Here is an 18,813-nt window from a genome sequence, read left to right as displayed (position 1 = left end):
AAAAGGAATTGGAGACATTTCTATCAAGTTTTGCTATAAAGCAGAGCAGAAAAATGGAAGCAGTTGGGAAAAATGGGGTCAATAGGGCAGTTATTTGTAAAAAAAGAAAAAGAAAAAATAGGAAGACAGGAGAGAACAGTAAATACTGACTCTACAGAAAAGGAGGGAGAGGAGCCAAGTATGATGGTACACACCTGTAATCCCAGCTATCTGGCAGCCAGAGGTAAGTTCAAGGCCAGCCTGGGCCTCCTTATCCACTGATCCCATCAGTAAGAATTTACCCAGTGCTAACTCTATATTGGTCCTAAAACAACAAAACCCAATTACCAACATACAAAACCAAAACTGTTTTATTGCTGAGTCATCTTGAGTTTCCCCCGTGTTTGTTTTTCTAAGCTTTATGTAGGGTCCACAGCCTTGCCAGTCCATAGCACTGCAAAGATTCCCACATCAGGGCAGAGATTAAGGCCCAAAGTCCTTTGAACTCCACTTAGGGAACTATCTATTCTGATTCTGTTCATGTTGTTAGTCCCTCCATGTCACTTCTACTTCATCTGTCCGATACCTATAGAAAAATAGAAAAAATGTGGCAGAAGATTAGTCCTTAGCATTTTTTATTCTTCTTTATCCTCATGTTCCTGGACTTTCTTTTCTATTAATTTTCTGCTTACTTTTATATCTGCTCCTACCATGCATTCCAAGGAGCAAATCACTTACCTCTGTGTAATCCCAGAATCACTGAGGGGGGTCCTGTGTCCAGCCTGAAACATCTCCCAGCCAGCTTGGGCTATCATGGCTCCATTGTCAATGCAGAATCTGGGAAGGAAAAGAGATAATGAAACTTGTGATCTAAGGGCAGAAAAATCACAATGGGGGAAGAAGAAATCAAGAAAGGGAAAGGGCCTTAACCTCTCATCTGTGGCAAAAAGTTGGGCTCCGCGTTCCTGGCACATGGTCTCCATCATCTCCTGCAGCCTCACATTACCTATGAAGAGGTAGGGAAAAAAGTTAACTTAGGGTAAGCCATCTTCCCATGGACCAGCTGTATACTTCATGTGCACTTAAGAAAGTGAAGTAGGTGGCTGGGGGCAAGAATTGGGAAATACAGCACAAGAAGTGAAACCCTTAGCAATTTAGAACAGGAAGAAGATGCACAATGCCAAGACTAGGAAAGAGTAACACTATGTTTAATGATACATACATCCAACTCCTCCCACAATGAGGGCCTCCTGGGAGCCACAATGTGCCATGGCTCGCTCTGTGATCTCTACCAGCATTGCAAACACAGTTTCCTGTGGAGGACAGACAAGGTAAAAACATAAGAGGAGCATCTTGGTTTAGTTCTGCTCTACTACACAAAACCAACCTCAACTTTCTACCCCAGCTTTTTTTTTTTTTTGCGGGGGTGGGGGTGGTACTGGGGTTTGAACTGACAGCCTCATTGCTAGGCAGGCACTCTACCACTTGAGCCACTCTGCTAGCCCTGTCCTGTCTTTTTATTCCATTACCTGTAGGGAAAAACACAGATCCTCAGGAGTACACTCGCCTGTGGCCAGCATCCGCTGGGCTACATCCTATAATCAAAAAGGGAAACAAACAAAACAACAAATAAATTTTCAGGATTTCATGAAAGTATTAATGCACTTGAAGGATCACTGTGATTCATCACCAATCAAGTTACCAAAGCATCCTATACCATACACTGCCCTTCACTGTCACCCAGCCTTAGGTGGACAGAATTCAACATTCGATTTAAAAAAAAAATTTTGGTGGTGCTGTGGTTTGAACTCAGGGCCTCCTACTTGCCACTTAAGTGTACCAGACTTTTTTGCTTTAGTTTGTTTTTCAGGTAGGGTCCTGGGCTTTTGCCTGGAGCCACCCCTGGGCCATGGTCCTCCTACCTCAGCATCCTGTGTAGCTGGGACAACAGATGTATGATACCACACCTGGCTTGTTTGTTGAAATAGGGCCCATTTTTTTGCTCAGGTTGGCCATGAACCATGATCCTAACATTTCTGTCTCTAAACAGCTGAGATTATAGGCATGCGCCTTGAGATTCAGTAATTATTTCCTTCAATGTCTGTTTTGGCATCTCTCACCCATACTTTCTCTGCCTAAGTTTTCTCCACAGCACTTATTACTGACACATTACACTTTGTTTTTTTTCCTCTTCTTATTTATGTTTTCCTTCCTCTTATTAGAATCTAAACTCCACTTAGGCAGGGACTCTTGTTTTGCTCCACACTGTATCCTGAGACACAAAAACATTTGCTAAATGAATACATCTGATAGGGACAGTACTATATGCAGGAAAGACAATGGTGAGCAAAATAGATATGTACCATTAAAAAAGCATGAAAGTAGTGGGGCAGTGGCTCATACCCATAATCCTAGTTACTGGGAAGGCAGAGATTGGGAGGATCATAGTTAGAGGCCAGCCCAGGCAAAAAGTTAGCAAGATCCATTTCAATCAATAACTGGGAGTCATCTGTCATCCCAGCTATGCAGAAAGTATAAAATTGGAGGATCACAGTCCAAGCTGGCTCAGGAATAAACTTAAAACCCCATCCCCAAAATAACTAAAGCAGAAAGGGCATGGCTCCTGTGGTAGAGTTGCTACTTAGCAAACAAGAAGCCTTGAATTCAAACCCTAGTACTGCAAAAAAGAAAGCCCCCTAAAAAACAAGAAACAAAAAACTTTACCTCTCCCCACACTCACCTCAATGAAAGACAAAATGCCTGAGAACGAGACATCCATTCCCTTTACAGTGTATGGCAGCTCCACTAGTTTCTTGCCTCTATGTAGGAATGAGTAAAGACACTAAGCCTATAGTCAGCTGGCTGTTCACACTCCAAAGCCCCTCCAGCCAGCACCATACCATCTTACCGCTTTGCCATCTGTTCAATGTTGTAGCCCGGACTTGGGTCATTGGAAATCTAGCAGAAGAAAGAAGTAGATAACCATGCAAATATGCATAATGTACAATTCAAAAATATATTCTTTTATATATGTGGATGCACTCATCATTGTAGGGTACTTCACCACTGCAAAGTGAAGAAAAGCAATCAGTACATATTCAGGGGGTGGGGGTGAATATGATCAAAGTACATTATACTTGATCTTAGCCAAAAGGCCTAGAAGCAATTGGTCAAAGTACATTATACATGTGTTTGAAAATATCAAAATGAGACCCATGACTTTCTATAATTAATATACCCTAATGTTTTAATTATGTACTAAATACACATGGAACTGTGCACAATGCATGTTTGTGGGTCAGAGATGAAGCTCAGTGGTAGGTAGAGCACTTGCCTAGCATGCACAATGTTCTGGGTTTGACCCCCAGCACCAAAAAGAAAAAAAAAAACATATATGCATATATACACATACACATATTACACTTACATACACACATTTGTGACAAGTAACAACAGACACATATACATAAGACACATAAATGCTTAGTTATCCACCCATGATAAAAAAAAAAAAGCTAGATGTGGTAGTATAATCCCAGTACTCAGGGGGTGGAGGGAGGAGGATCCTGAGTTCAAGGCCAGCCTGGCCTACCTTGCAAGTTCAAGGCCAGTCTGGACAGTATGGAAAGACTCTGCCTCAAAAACAAAAAGTAAATGGAAAAGGATGAAGTCAGCTATAAGAAGCTATTTACTACTTCTACCCTCCATTTCTATTGCTCCCCAGAAATTCACCCACAGCTTATGTTCTCTGCAGCCTCGATGGCTTACCTTCAGCACTCGAGCAAAACGATCCAGACAATTACCCACAGCAATATCAATGGTTTCCCCAAAGATGCGGTAACGATGTTCTGAGTAGGCAATCACCTAAGGACGATGAGGATGTCCATGAAACCTCAAGTCTGCAAAGAGGAGTATTTGGCTTTGGGGAAGAAAGTAGCAATGTTGACATGGTCACGAGGCACTCCAATTAAACAGAAAAAAGTGCCTATCCTGGTGGTGCACACCCACAATCCCAGCTACTCAGGAGGCAGAGGTGGGAAGATCTTGAGTTTGAGGCCAGTCTGGGATACCTAACCTGTTTCAGGCCAGCTTGGGCTATATAGCAAGACCCTAACTTAAAAAAAAAAAAAAGTGCTTTCTCAAACCCTGAATAAGTAATTATATATATATATATATATATACAGCTCTTATCTGAGAAGTACAAATATCCTGAGGATTCCAGAGCAGATTCTTAATCTACAGAATTTAGTGCATAAAAGAATAGATGAAGACCACTGTTTCACATTTTCTAGTTTAGAGCTCCAAAAGCAGTCTTGACAGTGTGGACTAGGGAACAGGCGGAGTCCTGATAGTTATCCTCCTAGTACAGTGGCATTCAGAAACAAAAGAGGCAGAGTTGAAGAACACAAGAATCTCTTATAAAGTTAGACTAATGCCTACCCAACACAGCAATGGCAATCTGCTTATGCCCTGTTCATTTGTAGACAAATTTTATCAAAGAGAATATTTATTACCTACTAACATGTATGCTCCACACTGACACTGAGATTCCTAGCAACCACAGTAAGCTTTTCCCTTCCCAATACTGCTAGGGATTTCCTTCCTTTGATGCAGATCCAAGGTTGAAAAGCTTGTGACAAAATAGGAGGGAAAAAAATCTTACATTTCTCCTTCTGTTATTGACTCTCCAACCAATCTTCACCTCTGTTTTGCACACCTAAGAAAACCTCAAAAGGACCAAGAAAAACTCTACCACTGCCCCTCTTTATCTACTCTTGCTGCTATTTTCCACCCAAGACTCTAATTCAGTCTTTCAGGCTTTAACCAGCTACTTGCCATCTACTAATTAATGTTTCTAATACTGTTCATGAGAACGTGTGCTCTGTCTTTAGTAACTGCTTGACAAAATGGAATTTTACGACACAACCCTCTCATAAACTGGAGACAATACTGAATGAATGATTTCCAACAGTAACCCCATCAGGTGTTCTGTAAGAATGGAATCCAATACCAACCTTAAAAGGTCATATAAAGCATCCCGAATATCTTAGCTTTACCTATAAATTTAAAATATCATCTACCATTTATGAAATATTTCTTTTAAAAGTTCTTTATATTTTTAGTCTCTTAGGATAACAAAGTCTATATATTTATTGCTAGCAACATAAAGGAATACAGGTAATTATCTTAAAGAAACTGGGTAGTGGCCTTTAATTTTAATTGCTAAGATTTATTTTAAACATAAGTCTCAAAATCGAAGGCTTCGATCCTTATACATTCTTTGTTTTTAAATTAGAAATCCCTAATCTTTATAATCACATATATGAAACTCATCTAACTCACTTAGGAGGCTAAGGCAGGAGGATCCTGATGTTGAGGACAGCTTGTGGGGAGGGGAACAGGGAAGAGAATTAGAAGAAGGAACTTGCTAGCTGTATGCCTCAGAAATGAAGATGGAATAGGTAGAATAAGTACCTGAGTATTTCCTCCACTGACATACAATACAGTTGGGCTAGTGGCTCCAGTGATGAGGCGGCCCATTTCAATGTGTCCTATACAGTGGTTCACACCTAGCAATGGCTTGTTCCACAGCTGGGCCACAGTACGGGCGACAACAGCTACAGAAACCAAAGGAGCACCCATGCCAGGACCTAGGAGGGTACAAATGGAAGTTAGAATCCTAGAAGTGAGAAAAAAAAAAACCAAACAAAAACAAAACAGGAGAGGGAAAGATTTGAGAGTGTGAAGGAAGAGTGGTGGTGACAGAGGTGGAGGTGACAGGACTACAGCCATACCTTTGGTGAAAGCAATGCAATCAATATCCTGGGGGGTTAATCCAGCTTCTGTTAGTGCCTCCTGCAGCAGGTCTAGGATAACAGCTCGGTGGTGCCTGGCAGTATCACCTGGAAGGAATCCTAGGAAATGGACACAGATCAAAGATCCTAAGGCTTTTCTGTAGCAAGGGTGGGTAGAAATAAAATCCCAAAACAGGGGTTTTAGTAATATACTAAAATACAGTATTCAGATACTCTCTTTCCAACCTCTATAAAGAGTATTTAGTGTACAGAAATGACCTTCATATCCAATTCCTACTCAGCCTCAGGACTCAATTCAAATAGTACCTACCTCATAGTCTTTGGTGACTTTCCCTGTGGCCCTACAGAATTCTACATATGATTATATTGTTGTATTTAACACATAACAATTATAATAGCATTGTAGTTTCCCCAGTTTTGCACAAGTAGCCCACAGAATTGGATGTTATTGATCTTTGTATTCCCAATACCCAAGTGCCAAGAGTGAATGCTAAACACAAATATATACTTCTAGTGAACAACCTGTCACATCACCTGTTCAGGGAGACTTTCCAGGTACACAGTTCAGCTGTCCTCTCCTATGTGGGTGGTGCTTTGGAGAAGGATAAGCAAGATATAGTAACTTGCAAATAATATTAAAAGTTGTACCGTGTCTAGTCCTTTCATTTAGTCCTCAAGACCCAGTGATACAAGCAGTAGTAGATCCAATATGAGAGTAAGGAACAAATGTCCAAGTCATTACTGAACACTGGAACATTGCAAATACAGTCCTGCCTGACACCAAGGTAGGAGTCCTTCTGTTCTCCTGTTCTTTTCCCTCTCCTCGTTCTAGAGTATTTTTATTCCATCTCTAGTGTACCCATTTATCAGGCTGTAGCGTAAAAATCTGTTGCGCCTGACTACACGGCGGGCCCCGTCTACTTTCAAATGTCCGCCAAATAAAAGGCGCTCACCAAAACTTGAACGGAACCTTAAGATCCAGATCCAAGTGCCTGTGACTCTTCTAGTCATAAGCCTGGTGACACTGCTTGTCCCGTAATAACATCAGACTCGGCTGAAAAGCTCTAAGGGGTCATTGCGGAGGCTGCAGTAGGAAGACTGCGACGCCAGCCTAGGCTACACAGCGAGGCCTTGTCGCAAAAATAAATAAAATCTGTAAAGGGGACGACACGTCCGAGGCCCCCTTCACCAGTGTTCAGGGAGCTGGAATACAATGGCGTGCCGGGAACCCGCCGCAACTCCAGGTCCCGCGCGCACTCACCCGTGCCCGGGGGCGTGACGTAAGTTCGCCGCGGGTTCGCCAGCACTTTGCCATCCCGCACCACTCCCACGCCAATCTTGTTGGCGCTGCCTTCAAAACCCAATATCGCCGGCATGGTGACGCTGGAGAGAGGACACTGGTGGGGCTCCTCGTAACCCGGCTCTAATCGGTGGCCAGGGCCCAGAGGAAGGGGCCGCACCTGCCGGCACAGAAGACCGACGGCATCCCGACCTGCACCCAAGTACGGGTTGGAGCGCCCGCGCCGTCCGCACGGCGGCCAAGGCCCCATCGACGACCTGTCTTCCTAACTGCCAGGGACGCTGGCGCGACCTCTGCGCCTCACGTTCCTATTCGCCCCGCTGTGTCTCTCCTGTGGTCCGGCCGGGCCTTGTCTTCTGATTTCCTTCCTCTTGCACAGCGTCAGCATCTCCAGCTGGGGTGCGAAATGAGCCGTGAGTCAGGCGCAATGACAAACAGCTCCAAAATGGAGCCTTGGGCCCTTCGGTCGCCTCACAGCGAGAGAAGGGAGGGCGATTCTCCATCACGTGTACCAGGTCAGCCAATCGCCTGCACGCCTTACCCACGTGACCACGACAGCTACCCACGTGGGGCGCAGTGTGCTCCATTCTTTGTGCTTGGTGAGGAGGAGGCGAGTTAGGATCCAACCAGGTCAGACTCAGGGTTGTTATTCTGCTTCTCCTAGGGGTTTTTGTCAGCAGTCTGACCAGTAAGCTTGAGTGGGGACAGTAATTAAGGTCCCCAGTGGGCAGGAGGGCAAATCTTGCGAGGAGGGCACAGGCACTGTGAAATGACTTAACGTGGGTGAGGGGCCGAAGGACTATGGCGCGCGAAGGCGGGGAAAGAATTCAGAGATGGTTTGAAAGGCGGGACCTGATTGGGGGGGTGGGGGAGGAACAGGACGGACACACCCGAGGGAGGAGTTTTTGCCCCGGTGTTGATTTTGCTGTTTCTTTGCTGTCTATAGGCAACGTGGTAAAAATAGTGCTTCGGTGGGCAACGTGGTACAGGTGCCGAAGAGCATTCGTTACAGGGATGCCAAAACGTGGGAAAAAGGGAACGGTGGCCGAAGATGCGGAAGAACACAAGACAGGTAAGAGTACGAAATGAGCTCCTGTCCCTACAAGCTGCGGTGTAGGTGTTTGTAATTCTTCGATGAGCAGTAAATATGGTCATATTGCTGCAGGAGTTTGTTGAGAAGTCGGGGTACCTAAGGTTCTTCCTGGGTCTATAGTTAACTAGGTTGTAAACCACCGACTTTCATCGTTATCTGTTACTCATTTTATAGAGCCAGAGGCCAAAAAGAGTAAGGGAGGAGCAAAGAAAAACGAAAAAGAGGCAGCAGGAGAGGGCCCGGTGCTGTACGAGGACCCTCCGGATCAGAAAACCTCACCCAGTGGCAAATCCGCCACACTCAAGATCTGCTCTTGGAATGTGGATGGGCTTCGAGCCTGGATTAAGAAGAAAGGTTTAGATGTGAGTGGAACTCAGAGAAAACAGCCTGTAGCAGTACAGTGATTTTGGAGATGAATCACCTTGTCTCATTTCTGTCCCCAGGGTATTTTTTCTCTTTCCCGGAGTTTTCTTGGGGAGAGGTAGGAGGGAGCTTCACCAACTCTTGCCTAAATGTCCATTCATTCAGTTCTGTTGCCATTGTTTTGTTTCATATCCTTTTCTTTTTAGAAGTTGGAAAATCCTCTTTACTGGACTCCATTTTATCTTTAGTATATTCTGCATCCCAATAACCACTGCTTAAAAATCTTAGCTGGCTAGCCACCACCTCTAGAAAAAAACCACAGCAGGGCGCAGGTGGCTCACGCCTGTAATCCTAGCTATACTTGGGGAGGGTGAAATTGGGAGGATCTCAGGCTGAGGCCAGCCCAGACATGTCCTTTCTGAGACCCCCATCTTCAAAATAACTAGAGCAAAATAGGCTGCAGGTGTGGCCCAAGTGGTAAAGCACCCTGAGTTCAAACCCCAGTCCCACCAAAACAAAAACCCAAAAAAGCCATAATCTCCTTAGTACAGCATTGGGAGACTTTAAGAAACTTCCCTTCTATTTTGGTCACTTAATTTTTATGTATTTATTTTTGCAGTACTGGGATTTAAAACTGAGGCCTGGCACAGCAAGTTCTTTGGTACTTGAGCCACGCACCCAGCCCTGTTATTTTTTTTTGTGATAGGGGCTCCCTAACTTTGCCCAGTCTGGCTTCAAACTAGCCAGCCTAATGTCTCCCCAAGTAGCTGGGATTACAGGCATGAAATACATCAAGTGGTTAATTCTTTAAATATTGTGCTGCTTGACTGTTCCACAGGGACTGTGTATAGCTGGTTAGCACACAGATTGTTCAGTGTCTGCTGAATTGAAAATCCTTTTTCCACCTTTCTTTTAACTTACAGTGGGTGAAAGAAGAAGCCCCAGATATCCTGTGCCTTCAAGAGACCAAATGTTCAGAGAACAAGTTACCAGCTGAACTTCAAGAACTGTCTGGACTATCTCATCAGTACTGGTCAGCACCATCAGACAAGGAAGGATACAGTGGTGTGGGTCTGCTTTCCCGCCAGTGCCCACTCAAAGTCTCTTATGGCATTGGTGAGGCCCTGTTGATTCCTGAATACCCCAGACCTGCCTCAGTGTGTTACTCCTTTGATGTCTGCTTGCCTTATTTTTTGTTAATGCTGATTCTGTTTCAATCATTTCTGTAGGTGAGGAGGAACATGATCAGGAAGGCCGGGTAATTGTGGCTGAATTTGATACGTTTGTGCTGGTGACAGCCTATGTACCTAATGCAGGCCGCGGTCTGGTAAGACTGGAATACCGGCAGCGCTGGGATGAAGCCTTTCGCAAATTTCTGAAGGGCTTGGCTTCCCACAAGCCTCTTGTGCTATGTGGGGACCTCAACGTGGCTCATGAAGAAATCGACCTTCGTAACCCCAAGGGAAACAAAAAGAATGCTGGCTTCACTCCACAAGAGCGTCAAGGTTTTGGGGAATTGCTGCAGGCTGTACCATTGGCCGACAGCTTCCGGCACCTCTACCCCAACACTGCCTATGCTTACACTTTTTGGACTTACATGATGAATGCCCGGTCCAAGAACGTTGGCTGGCGTCTTGATTACTTTTTGTTGTCTCACTCTCTTTTACCTGCATTGTGTGATAGCAAGATCCGTTCCAGGGCCCTTGGCAGTGATCACTGTCCCATCACCCTATACCTAGCACTGTGAATCACTGAGCCTGGGAAATAGCTTCCCCCGTCAGCACAAACACAAGTATTCCTTAATAGCTTTCTAGAGAAATCCAGTTTCTCTCCTATAAGAATACAGATCCTTCCTTCAACCAGACTTCTGTGACTCTTAAGCCCAAGATTTTTGTTTTGTGGGTGCCTCCCTCCCCTATTTTTTTAAAACATTAAAAGCTACTGGCTCCCTTTGAACAATCTATGTAAAAAATAAAAGGCCATAGTTTCAGTTTGCTGTCTTTTGTGTTTTACCCCTTTGTGAGGCTACAAATGTCCTTCCTCACCTTTTCATACATAGAGGTTAACAACTGGAAAAAGTTATAGAGTCATGACCTTATTTATTTACAAGCACAGGATGAATCCCTAACCTCCTCGAAGACAGCAACCCTACCCAACCCAGTTCAGTATTGCAACTGGGAGGTCAGGAAGCTTGGGAGGAGGACTTAAGGGAAATAGAGGACTGGGGAACATACCCCACATTAAATAGTTATATACACATCAGTTCCTGTGGTTCTGTATAGAGCAGCAGCTGACCCCACCCCCACAGGACACGGAATGTGGGGAGAAGAGTATGAGGGTACTGAGGCCTGAGCCAGCCCCTGGTGAAGTGCAATAGCAGCAGCAAGGTCTTAAAGGTGCACAAGAGGGAGGGGAACCCCCCCAAGGCTACCCACCCCCACCCTGCCCTGGAATGTGTAAGGGACAGGAATGCTTCACAGGGAGCACATGGGAAGAACCATCTATAGGACCCAAGTTCAGGGGCAATGTTTCACCTACTACACCCTAAACACAGCAACCCCAGGAGGAAAACAAGACAGCCAGCAGCAGTCTTATCTACCCCTCCAAGCGTGAGGGCCTGGTTCCTTCCTACCTCTCCCAGGAAAAAGGAAGGCAGCTGCTTGGCTTCCTTATAGAAGACCTGGGAGCCTTTTACCCCAGCTCCCTTTGTAGTGTCACTGTCCCTCACCAGGGAGGGGCCAGGCACAGTCTGTGATCATCATGGGGCTCAGAAGTTCTGGACAGGGTGGCTGACCTTCATACAGGCCCAGTACAGGGCCCGGCCCAAACACAGCACAGCCAACAGGATGACAAATGCCCAGGCTGCATAGATACCTCCGTATCGCCGTGCGTGCTTCCATGTCCCAAACTGATAAATGAGGAAGAAAAAGAAGTGTTACTGTTGGTGTCTGACTACTTTTGGAAGCCCTAGGTACAGTATCACATACTCTAGTGTCTGTTCCCTACAGGTAAATAACCACTGTCAGGAACCTTTCAAAAGATCAGGTGGTTCAGTTCTGCTACCCCCAAGCAGGAAAATACTCATGTATCACCCCAGACATCTGTCAGAATTTCTCAGTGCCTGACAACCGACCCAGGCTTCCTTACAGCAATTAATTTAAGCCACTTTTCCATTGTCCTAATCTCTACAAAGAACACAGCTATTGTTTACTCTTAGAAACAGTTAAAAACTGTTCATCAATCACCTTCAGTTTTGACTCAAAACAATTTCTTAAAACAATCCTCCCACCCCAGTTTCACCTTTTTTTTTGGGGGGGCGGGGGGAGTACTTTGAGGCAGCATTTCATATGCGGACAAGGCTGGCTTCCAACTGGTGATCCTCACTTTAGCTTTCCAAGTGCTGAGATTAGAGATATACACCACCAGGCCCGCTTTCCAAGTGCTGGGATTACGGATCTGCACCCCCAGGCCTGGTTCTTTCCCCTTGTTTTTTAGGGTATCAATTTTCCAAATCTTATCCTATGTTGAGGCCAATAAGTGAAACAGGCTGGTCAAGGTTACTCACAGCAAGGCCAGTGGCAGTGACTGCCAAGAGTAAGCCAAGCAAAAAACAGCAGACACATCTCTTCCGTGGATACCTGCGCCCAATAGATGACCTATGGGGAGACAAATTGATACTTGCAATAGTTTTTACTCTACATATCACCCAATTACCAGCACACTCCTTAACCACTTACACTTTCCTGCAGTGAGGGCAACGTGCCAAGGTTCGGTCAGTGAACTCCGTCCACTATGGAGAAAGAAAAACTAATTGTAGAAGGAAAGTCCTCCTTAGTGAAACCTTGGGGTGGGGGAGGATGGGAACAGACCTTTTAAGGATTCATTATTATTTCTAGTCCCCCTCCCCCAAGGGTTTCCCAATATCCTGCCTTACCAGAAAAGTATTCTTGCAATGTCCACAGATGACCCTGACACCCATTGGCTGTGGTTCTGGACTCAGAGGTCCTGGATGCACAGGCCCTAGGTTGATGATTCTTTTGCTATACAGGAGAAAAAGACTGTGTTTACAATTTTGGTAGGACCAGGGTTTGAACTCAGGGCTTCCTTCATATTTCCAAAGCAGGTACCCTATCACTTGAGCCACACCTCCAGTCTATTTTGCTCTGGTTATTTTGGAGATGAGGTTCTTATGAACTCGCCCACGATCCTTCCAATCTCACCCTCTGAAGTAGCTAGAACTACAGGTGTGAGCCACTGGTGCCCAGTTTAAAAGGTTTTTAATTTTAAAAATCCATACACTGACTCCCTTCACATCCTCCACTTGCTACCTATCAACTTCTACTCCATTCAGTAAGATACTAACCCCACAATCCTATCCCAGAGAATCCCTGAGGAAGAACACTATTTTTAACTTCAGGACTATAATGCTTCAACTTCAGGATAACTCTCCTAGACCCAAAGGGTCTTTTTTCCCTAAAGAACATTTCACCTCAATCTTTTTATTGAGAAATGAGGAAGACGGCTGTAACATTCTTAAGGCACAATGCTTCATAGCCTTTTCTCCTTTTCACTCACCTTCACATTATAAACATTCATCCCTTTCTGGCTTTCCAATTTTCTCTACTTATGGCCTTTCCCCACCTCACTCCTCTTACCAGTAGGGCCGAGGGCAGGCAATCCGCTGGGAAGTCACTTTGCAGATAAGGAGACAGTTACAAGGGCATCGGACATACTTTTTTCCTGGGGGTGCATTCTTGATTGGCTAGAAAATAACGGCAACATCAGCAAGCAAACCTTTAATGAATGTCAACCCCTTCCATTTCCCTCCAAAAACGCTTTCTGAGAAGAGATACAGAAATAAATACTAGCCAGGAAAAAGAAAGACATGTATAGTGGGATGTGCAAGAGAACTACACTTCAGTAACTAGAAGAGGTGTGAAGGTGAGGGATGGTGAATACCAACTTTAGTGTAAGCTTTGGAGGAAATGAGTGTTGAGACTACTGGAACTGAAACTGAGTTTCACGAAGAGCCCTCAGCCAGGGTCTAGAATCAAGAGATCAGAAACAGGATCCAGGAAACCAGGTCTACTTTGTGGATGCGTGTAACTCACAGTGGCTTCATTGCAGACACCACACTTGACCACATGCTGATGCATCTTGCCTTCCACGTTAATGAGCGACTGGCAGACTCGGCAGGTGATCATGGGAGCACTCCCACTGTCCGGACTAGTCAAAGGTGAGTAAGGGGGTGGGTCTTCTCCAGGCAACACCGCTGGATGCCCCTCAGGGAACGGGGGAAATGCTAAAGAGGAAGCAGACAAAAAGGAGGGATGGGATGGATTGCTTGCAGACACTCCCCAGGGATGCTCCACGGGGGTAGGGAACTCTTCAGGATCGTCAGTCCTTCTGACCAAGCTCGGCAGACGTCTAAGCAGCTCTTGGCTCGGCTTCCTCAGAACCCCAGCCAGTTCCTAGGCTCTGATTGGGACCGCGGAGGGAAGGAAGCCTGGGCGATCACAGGTGCAACAGTCCCACACCTGCCGCTTGGGCCCGCCTCCGCCCCCGGCCCCGCCCCCTCCTGGCCTCTCCGAGTACCCACGGGAATACCTCAGACCCGCCCCGGCTTACCCTGGGGTGGGGCATGTTTACCGGCTCCGTACGGTGGTGCGGAGGGGGTCAGGCCTCCCCCGGGCCCAGCCCCACTCCCGCCGGGCCCCACTAAACCGTTGCCACCGGCGCCGCCGTCGATGGGCTCGGACAGCAAAGGGGAACGCTCTCCGTCTGCCGCCATGGCCGCCGCCGCCGCCGCCACCTCCCGCTCCGTTCAGCGATCCAGCTCCTTTCGCCGCTGCCGCCGCAGCCTCCGCCACCGCTACCGGGTCTCCAGGGCGCCTGCGCACCGCTCTCTCGGCTCACCTCGCCGCCGGCGGCCCGCCCCGCCCCGTTCCGCCCCGGGCACGTGATAGGCTGTCCCTCCCCGCCATGCTGTCATTCGTGGAGGTAAACCAGGTCCCGGTCTGTGAGCTCGGCTCCCTTTTTCCATTGGGCAGCATGGCGCCAACGTCACTGGCACGTGACTGCCGCGAGCGGCTGAGCTTGCAAAAACTGCACGTGACTAGAAGTCCTGCGAGCCATTGGAAGCCCGGCCCATCGCGCTACCTACGGGCCAGGCGGTGGGGCCCGGCTGCTGTGCTCAGTGGTCACGTGGCTCGGGAAACTGCGCGTGGTCGGCTGGTGCCAAGTGTGGCACGCAAACTGCTTCTCGTTGGTCCAAAGACACCACTAAACGACTTGTGCTCGCTTTATAACTGGCTTCCCATTGGATGATAGCTTCCTTTCCCTCGTCCTGTGATCCTTGGAGCCCAATTTTATTGGTTCAAGTTTTAGCGCCAGAACACGAGGGGTGTGACTTAAGCATTTTCAGAGGAGGGGCAATAAAGGAAGGCGGAAGCTTGGGTTCTGAGTTGGAGGCGGAGTACTGGGAGGGTGGGCTGTCGTGGGCTGTTTTAGCGAGTCTATAACTGGAAGTACTTCTAAAAACCCAAGGTGAAGAGCGTGGTGGTGCACTTCTGTAATCACAGCACTCAGCTCAGGTAGGAGAGTGGGCAGTCTGGAGTTCATAGCGAGACACTCAAACAAATCGATGCGTCTGGAAAAACTGGATATTAAATTTAAGATTACTGCATTTCTTCTTGGAGTAACCTAGGACATGAGAGGAGGTTCTGCAGACTCCACCCTAATCCTCTGATTAAATAGCAAAATTGGGGACTGGTGGAGGGCACGAGGTGGCTCAGTGGTAGAGCGATGGCTTCGAATGCCTGGACCCTAGATTCTATTCCCATCAGAGAAAAAAAAAAAAAACTGCATTTTTTTTTTTTCTGGCGGTACTGGGGCTTGAACTGACGGCTTACACCTTTAGCCACTCCACCAGCCCTTTTTTGTGAAGGGTTTTTTTCAAGATAGGGTCTCTTGGAACTATTTGCTGGGGTTGGCTTCCAGTTACAATCCTGCTCTCTGCCGCCTGAGTGGGTAGGATTACAGGCGTGAGCCACTGCCCTCCAGCAGGATTATCTTTTTTAAGAGTGTCTCCACCATTCATTGGGAGGAGAGCTCATCATTTTACTAAACTTTATGACCCCTAACCCTTTACTCATGTGCGTAAGTGTTTTGTTGGTTGAATTAACCAGTCAAATCCAAGAAAATATTTTGGTTACCTTTGGTGGCAGACAGTCTTTAGATTTGTCTTAATTTTGCCCTCAGCCATGAGACTGCTAATGCAGGCTATTTTAATCAATGTTTAAAAAGGGGGGGATGACTGGGCATGTAGCTCAAGCGGTGAAGCACCTGCTTAGCAAGTATGAGGCCCTGAAACTCCAGAACCACCAAAAATAAATAAACAAAGAAAAGAAAAAACCTTGAGGACTCATATACATATAATCATAGAGCTGGTCCATGCACCCATTCCTGTTCCTCCATATTCATCCATGATCAACTTACACAGCAGAGAAAATAAGACCACTCCCGTTCAAAACTATCAAGATGCTTTTCTAAAAATGGGCTCCCAAGTGGAGGGTAAGCTAAAGGGAACAACTTCTTGTTTCAACTTTGTTGGTTGTTTCAGGGCTGGGTGGGGACTGATGGTTAAGGTGAACAGCACTCTTTTCTGAAAGAATGGTTTGGGAAGCCTTCCTTAATTACATAAATGTAGAATGAGTAGATTATTACTTTGAGATTGTGGATAATAGACTGAGAATAATACTGGGTTGACTTTGGGAAAACAAAGAACCCCTTAGATTGTTACCAGTCAACTGGCTAGGGTCCTTTGGCTCTGTCTGGATGGGAATCCTGCATAGGGGTGGAGAAGCTCTTCTAGTGTTGGTAGCCCATGGCCCTTGAGTAGTCATGGCCTAGGGGCTGGACTGGCAGTTTCAGAAACTTAGGAGTTCCAAGATCGGAGAACAAGGGGCCTATTGTTCCTGGCTTAGAAGCCAGGAAATTAAGGCTCTAGACCCTTGGTCTGAAGGCTTACTGTTCTGGGCTTTAACCACCAGTGGCCTGGCACTTAACAGCTAGGAGCATTGGTAGTTTCTTGTAGTGTTACAGTCTCACACAGGCCTTGGGTGCTGGGGCACTTGGCCCTACAGCAACCGGTGTTGGAGCTCTCAGCTCGGTTGCTGGGATCCTCAGCCCTTGACACTGGCTAGTATTAAAGCTCTCAGGCCTAGGGTGCCTGAGACCCTTGGCCCTTAAGGCTTAGCAGCTCTCTGGACTCCTCCAGTGAGCAGGGCCTACAATTTCTCTTTTCTGGCTCTTCACAGACTTTTTTTTTTTTTTTTTGGCAATACTAGTGTTGGGTCTAGGAGCCTAAAGGACAGGTGAGTGAGTCATTATCCCATCCCCCATGGAGAGCACTCTGAGCCCTGCACCCTGAGGAGGAGATGCATGGCCTCATAAATCTGCCATGGGGCTGATAGATAGGATGCCTTCAAAGTTGTTGCCCCCCCATAAGGGCAAACAGACCAGCTCACTGAAGAGAGCCCACATGCACAAACCCACAGCCAATGGAAAAAACCCACCTAATCCGTACCCTAACCCAGAGTTAAAGTGTCCATAAAAAGCCCCAGCCTTCACCTGAGCAGGGAGCCACTGGTTTCCGGGCTCTGCTGCACTGCTCTAGCTGTAGCCTTTGCTTTCTCTCTAATATACCCTACTTTGTGTACTGGCCTTGTCTCATGAGTCAGTCAGCTCCCTCACAAGCCAGTTCTTTGGCCTGTGGAGGTAAGAACCCTTGACACCGGCCCACAAAAATTCACACCAGCATGTAACAGTAGGGTTTGAACTCAGGCTCTCACACTTGCTAGGCAGGCACTTTAGCACCTGAGCCCTCCACCAGCCTTTTTTTTTTGTCTCTGATACTTCTGCTCTCTGTGATTTTTGCCCTTGTGGCTCTCTGGAACTCTTCCACTAGTCTCTTGTCACTAGTGTTTACTGTTACTGCTGTCACTGTCAGGGCAGCATCTGTAGCTGCCTCCTCTTCTCTCTTTGTGTCACTAGCTTAGCCCACTCTACTAATGATGAACACACAAATAAGCAAGAAAAGACCACTGGAGAGAAGCCTTTTATTGGGTCTAATGTTGCAACACAAGGAGCAGCATGGGAGGATGTCTCCAGGCTGACTCAGAGTGAGTTGAGCATCATGCTTCTATAGCCAGAAATAGGATGTGGCAAGGGTGTCTGCACCAATATCGGTCTTTCATGCAAATGAATGACTGGGTTTGCACCAGTCATGGCACAGTCCCTCACATGAAGGACCACACCTGCACCAATCATAGCCACCCCTTATGCAAATGAAGATCTGTGCTGGACCACCAGGGAAGGTCTTCCCCTCTGGCCTGTGAAGAAATGGTTTCAGGGTCATCTAGAGTTCACCAAGGCTTGTGATGGCAAAAAGTCCAAATGCAAACTGTTTGAAACATGGCTAGGACAGTGCCTTCAGGAACCAGATTTGTGCTTTGGCAGCAAGCAGCTGTAGTTGCTATGTAGTTTCCTCAAGGTATCCGTGGAGTGTTTGAAGCAGCCAATGCTGGCATGAGGGCAGTCCTGCTGATTGCTTGACTGATGGTCTTTCACTCAAGCAGCTGGGGCACCAGGGAAGGACAGCTGTCGGAGAGTCAAATCACCCTGGTCCCCAACATCTTAGCTTACTTAAAGGAAAAATAAACATTAAAAGGGGTGCTTACAGTAAAGGCATATAATTAATGGTGGTTTCATAGTATTTAACAGTGCTTTAACCATGCTTAACATCTGTCCCGTTGACTCAGTGGGAGATAGTCCCTGTAATCTGTCTCAAAAATGAAGATTCTGCCTTCACTCTTCACAGACACCAAACACAACCCTAAGGGTATACAGTAAGCAGAGGGACAGTGCCTGGCCAGCCCCACCAGCAGTCTCCTGGGAGTCTTTATGGGAACCTGAACCACACCTAGATTTTCCTCAAGCTATAGCCTAAATTGTGACTGCCTGGGAAGCAGCAGGGAACTGGAAAAGCAGTGAACTCTGAAGACCCTAACCAGTTTATCTAAAGCCTACCTCACACTGAAGAAGATAGAGCCAACCCTGAGTACTCAATGATAAAGGAACTGCGTCCCAGAACCTGTGTGTACTACAAGGACGGGAAACTTCACCTATCTAGACAGGGTCTCACTATGCAGCCCAGGCTAGCCTTGAATTCCATCCTCCTGCCTCAGCCTCCCGAGTACTAG

At 46.6% G+C, this 18,813-nt stretch overlaps 3 protein-coding genes across 7 annotated transcripts; 1 reads left to right on the top strand and 2 right to left on the bottom strand.

The window, feature by feature from the left end:
• Nucleotides 1–332: 332 nt before the first annotated feature.
• On the bottom strand, nucleotides 333–7,569 carry Osgep (O-sialoglycoprotein endopeptidase). The gene is made up of 11 exons (XM_020172551.2): nucleotides 7,057–7,569; nucleotides 5,775–5,894; nucleotides 5,455–5,630; nucleotides 3,748–3,843; nucleotides 2,888–2,937; nucleotides 2,720–2,798; nucleotides 1,509–1,574; nucleotides 1,202–1,292; nucleotides 910–985; nucleotides 718–816; nucleotides 333–565 (listed from the first exon to the last, which is right to left on the bottom strand). The coding sequence occupies exons 1-11, from the start codon at nucleotides 7,343–7,345 to the stop codon at nucleotides 526–528; spliced, it is 1,182 nt and encodes a 393-aa protein (XP_020028140.1). The 5' UTR covers nucleotides 7,346–7,569; the 3' UTR covers nucleotides 333–525.
• Nucleotides 7,570–7,588: 19 nt separating this feature from the next.
• Apex1 (apurinic/apyrimidinic endodeoxyribonuclease 1) lies at nucleotides 7,589–10,541 on the top strand. Of its 2 annotated transcripts, none has more exons than XM_020172550.2 (5): nucleotides 7,589–7,725; nucleotides 8,042–8,167; nucleotides 8,363–8,550; nucleotides 9,475–9,667; nucleotides 9,781–10,541. In XM_020172550.2, the coding sequence occupies exons 2-5, from the start codon at nucleotides 8,110–8,112 to the stop codon at nucleotides 10,296–10,298; spliced, it is 957 nt and encodes a 318-aa protein (XP_020028139.2). In that variant the 5' UTR covers nucleotides 7,589–7,725; nucleotides 8,042–8,109; the 3' UTR covers nucleotides 10,299–10,541. The 2 variants fall into 2 exon arrangements, with proteins under 2 accessions (XP_020028139.2, XP_073924563.1); XM_074068462.1 differs by having other exon boundaries at nucleotides 7,724–7,783.
• Nucleotides 10,542–10,630: 89 nt separating this feature from the next.
• Nucleotides 10,631–14,496, bottom strand: Pip4p1 (phosphatidylinositol-4,5-bisphosphate 4-phosphatase 1). Of its 4 annotated transcripts, none has more exons than XM_020172548.2 (7): nucleotides 14,180–14,491; nucleotides 13,663–13,853; nucleotides 13,207–13,313; nucleotides 12,486–12,591; nucleotides 12,289–12,341; nucleotides 12,117–12,207; nucleotides 10,631–11,459 (listed from the first exon to the last, which is right to left on the bottom strand). In XM_020172548.2, exons 1-7 carry the CDS (start codon nucleotides 14,340–14,342, stop codon nucleotides 11,319–11,321), a joined length of 852 nt encoding a protein of 283 aa, XP_020028137.1. In that variant the 5' UTR covers nucleotides 14,343–14,491; the 3' UTR covers nucleotides 10,631–11,318. The 4 variants fall into 4 exon arrangements, with proteins under 4 accessions (XP_020028137.1, XP_020028138.1, XP_073924564.1 ...); XM_020172549.2 differs by having other exon boundaries at nucleotides 14,201–14,488; XM_074068463.1 differs by lacking the exon at nucleotides 12,486–12,591 and having other exon boundaries at nucleotides 14,180–14,496.
• Nucleotides 14,497–18,813: the final 4,317 nt, after the last annotated feature.

Source organism: Castor canadensis, chromosome 3 (assembly GCF_047511655.1).
Source record: "Castor canadensis chromosome 3, mCasCan1.hap1v2, whole genome shotgun sequence".
Lineage (NCBI taxonomy): Eukaryota > Metazoa > Chordata > Mammalia > Rodentia > Castoridae > Castor > Castor canadensis.
The sequence above is the reverse complement of the archived record's forward strand: the minus strand, read 5'-3'. Positions and strand labels throughout refer to the sequence as shown.

Bases quoted from the DNA above. Each gene is read 5' to 3' on its own strand.
- Osgep (XM_020172551.2), bottom strand. From the start codon at position 7,345: ATGGGGCCTTGGCCGCCGTGCGGACGGCGCGGGCGCTCCAACCCGTAC. The intron at 1,293-1,508 runs GTAATGGAATAA...TGTCCTCCACAG, and splicing joins ATCTGTGTTTTTCCCTACAG to GAAACTGTGTTTGCAATGCT. The intron at 986-1,201 runs GTATGTATCATT...ACCTCTTCATAG, and splicing joins CATTGTGGGAGGAGTTGGAT to GTAATGTGAGGCTGCAGGAG.
- Apex1 (XM_020172550.2), top strand. From the start codon at position 8,110: ATGCCAAAACGTGGGAAAAAGGGAACGGTGGCCGAAGATGCGGAAGAA. The intron at 8,168-8,362 runs GTAAGAGTACGA...CTCATTTTATAG, and splicing joins TGCGGAAGAACACAAGACAG to AGCCAGAGGCCAAAAAGAGT. The intron at 9,668-9,780 runs GTGAGGCCCTGT...TCATTTCTGTAG, and splicing joins CAAAGTCTCTTATGGCATTG to GTGAGGAGGAACATGATCAG.
- Pip4p1 (XM_020172548.2), bottom strand. From the start codon at position 14,342: ATGGCGGCAGACGGAGAGCGTTCCCCTTTGCTGTCCGAGCCCATCGAC. The intron at 13,854-14,179 runs GTAAGCCGGGGC...CTTCCTCTTTAG, and splicing joins TAAACATGCCCCACCCCAGG to CATTTCCCCCGTTCCCTGAG. The intron at 12,342-12,485 runs GTAAGGCAGGAT...CTTTCTCCATAG, and splicing joins ATTGCAAGAATACTTTTCTG to TGGACGGAGTTCACTGACCG.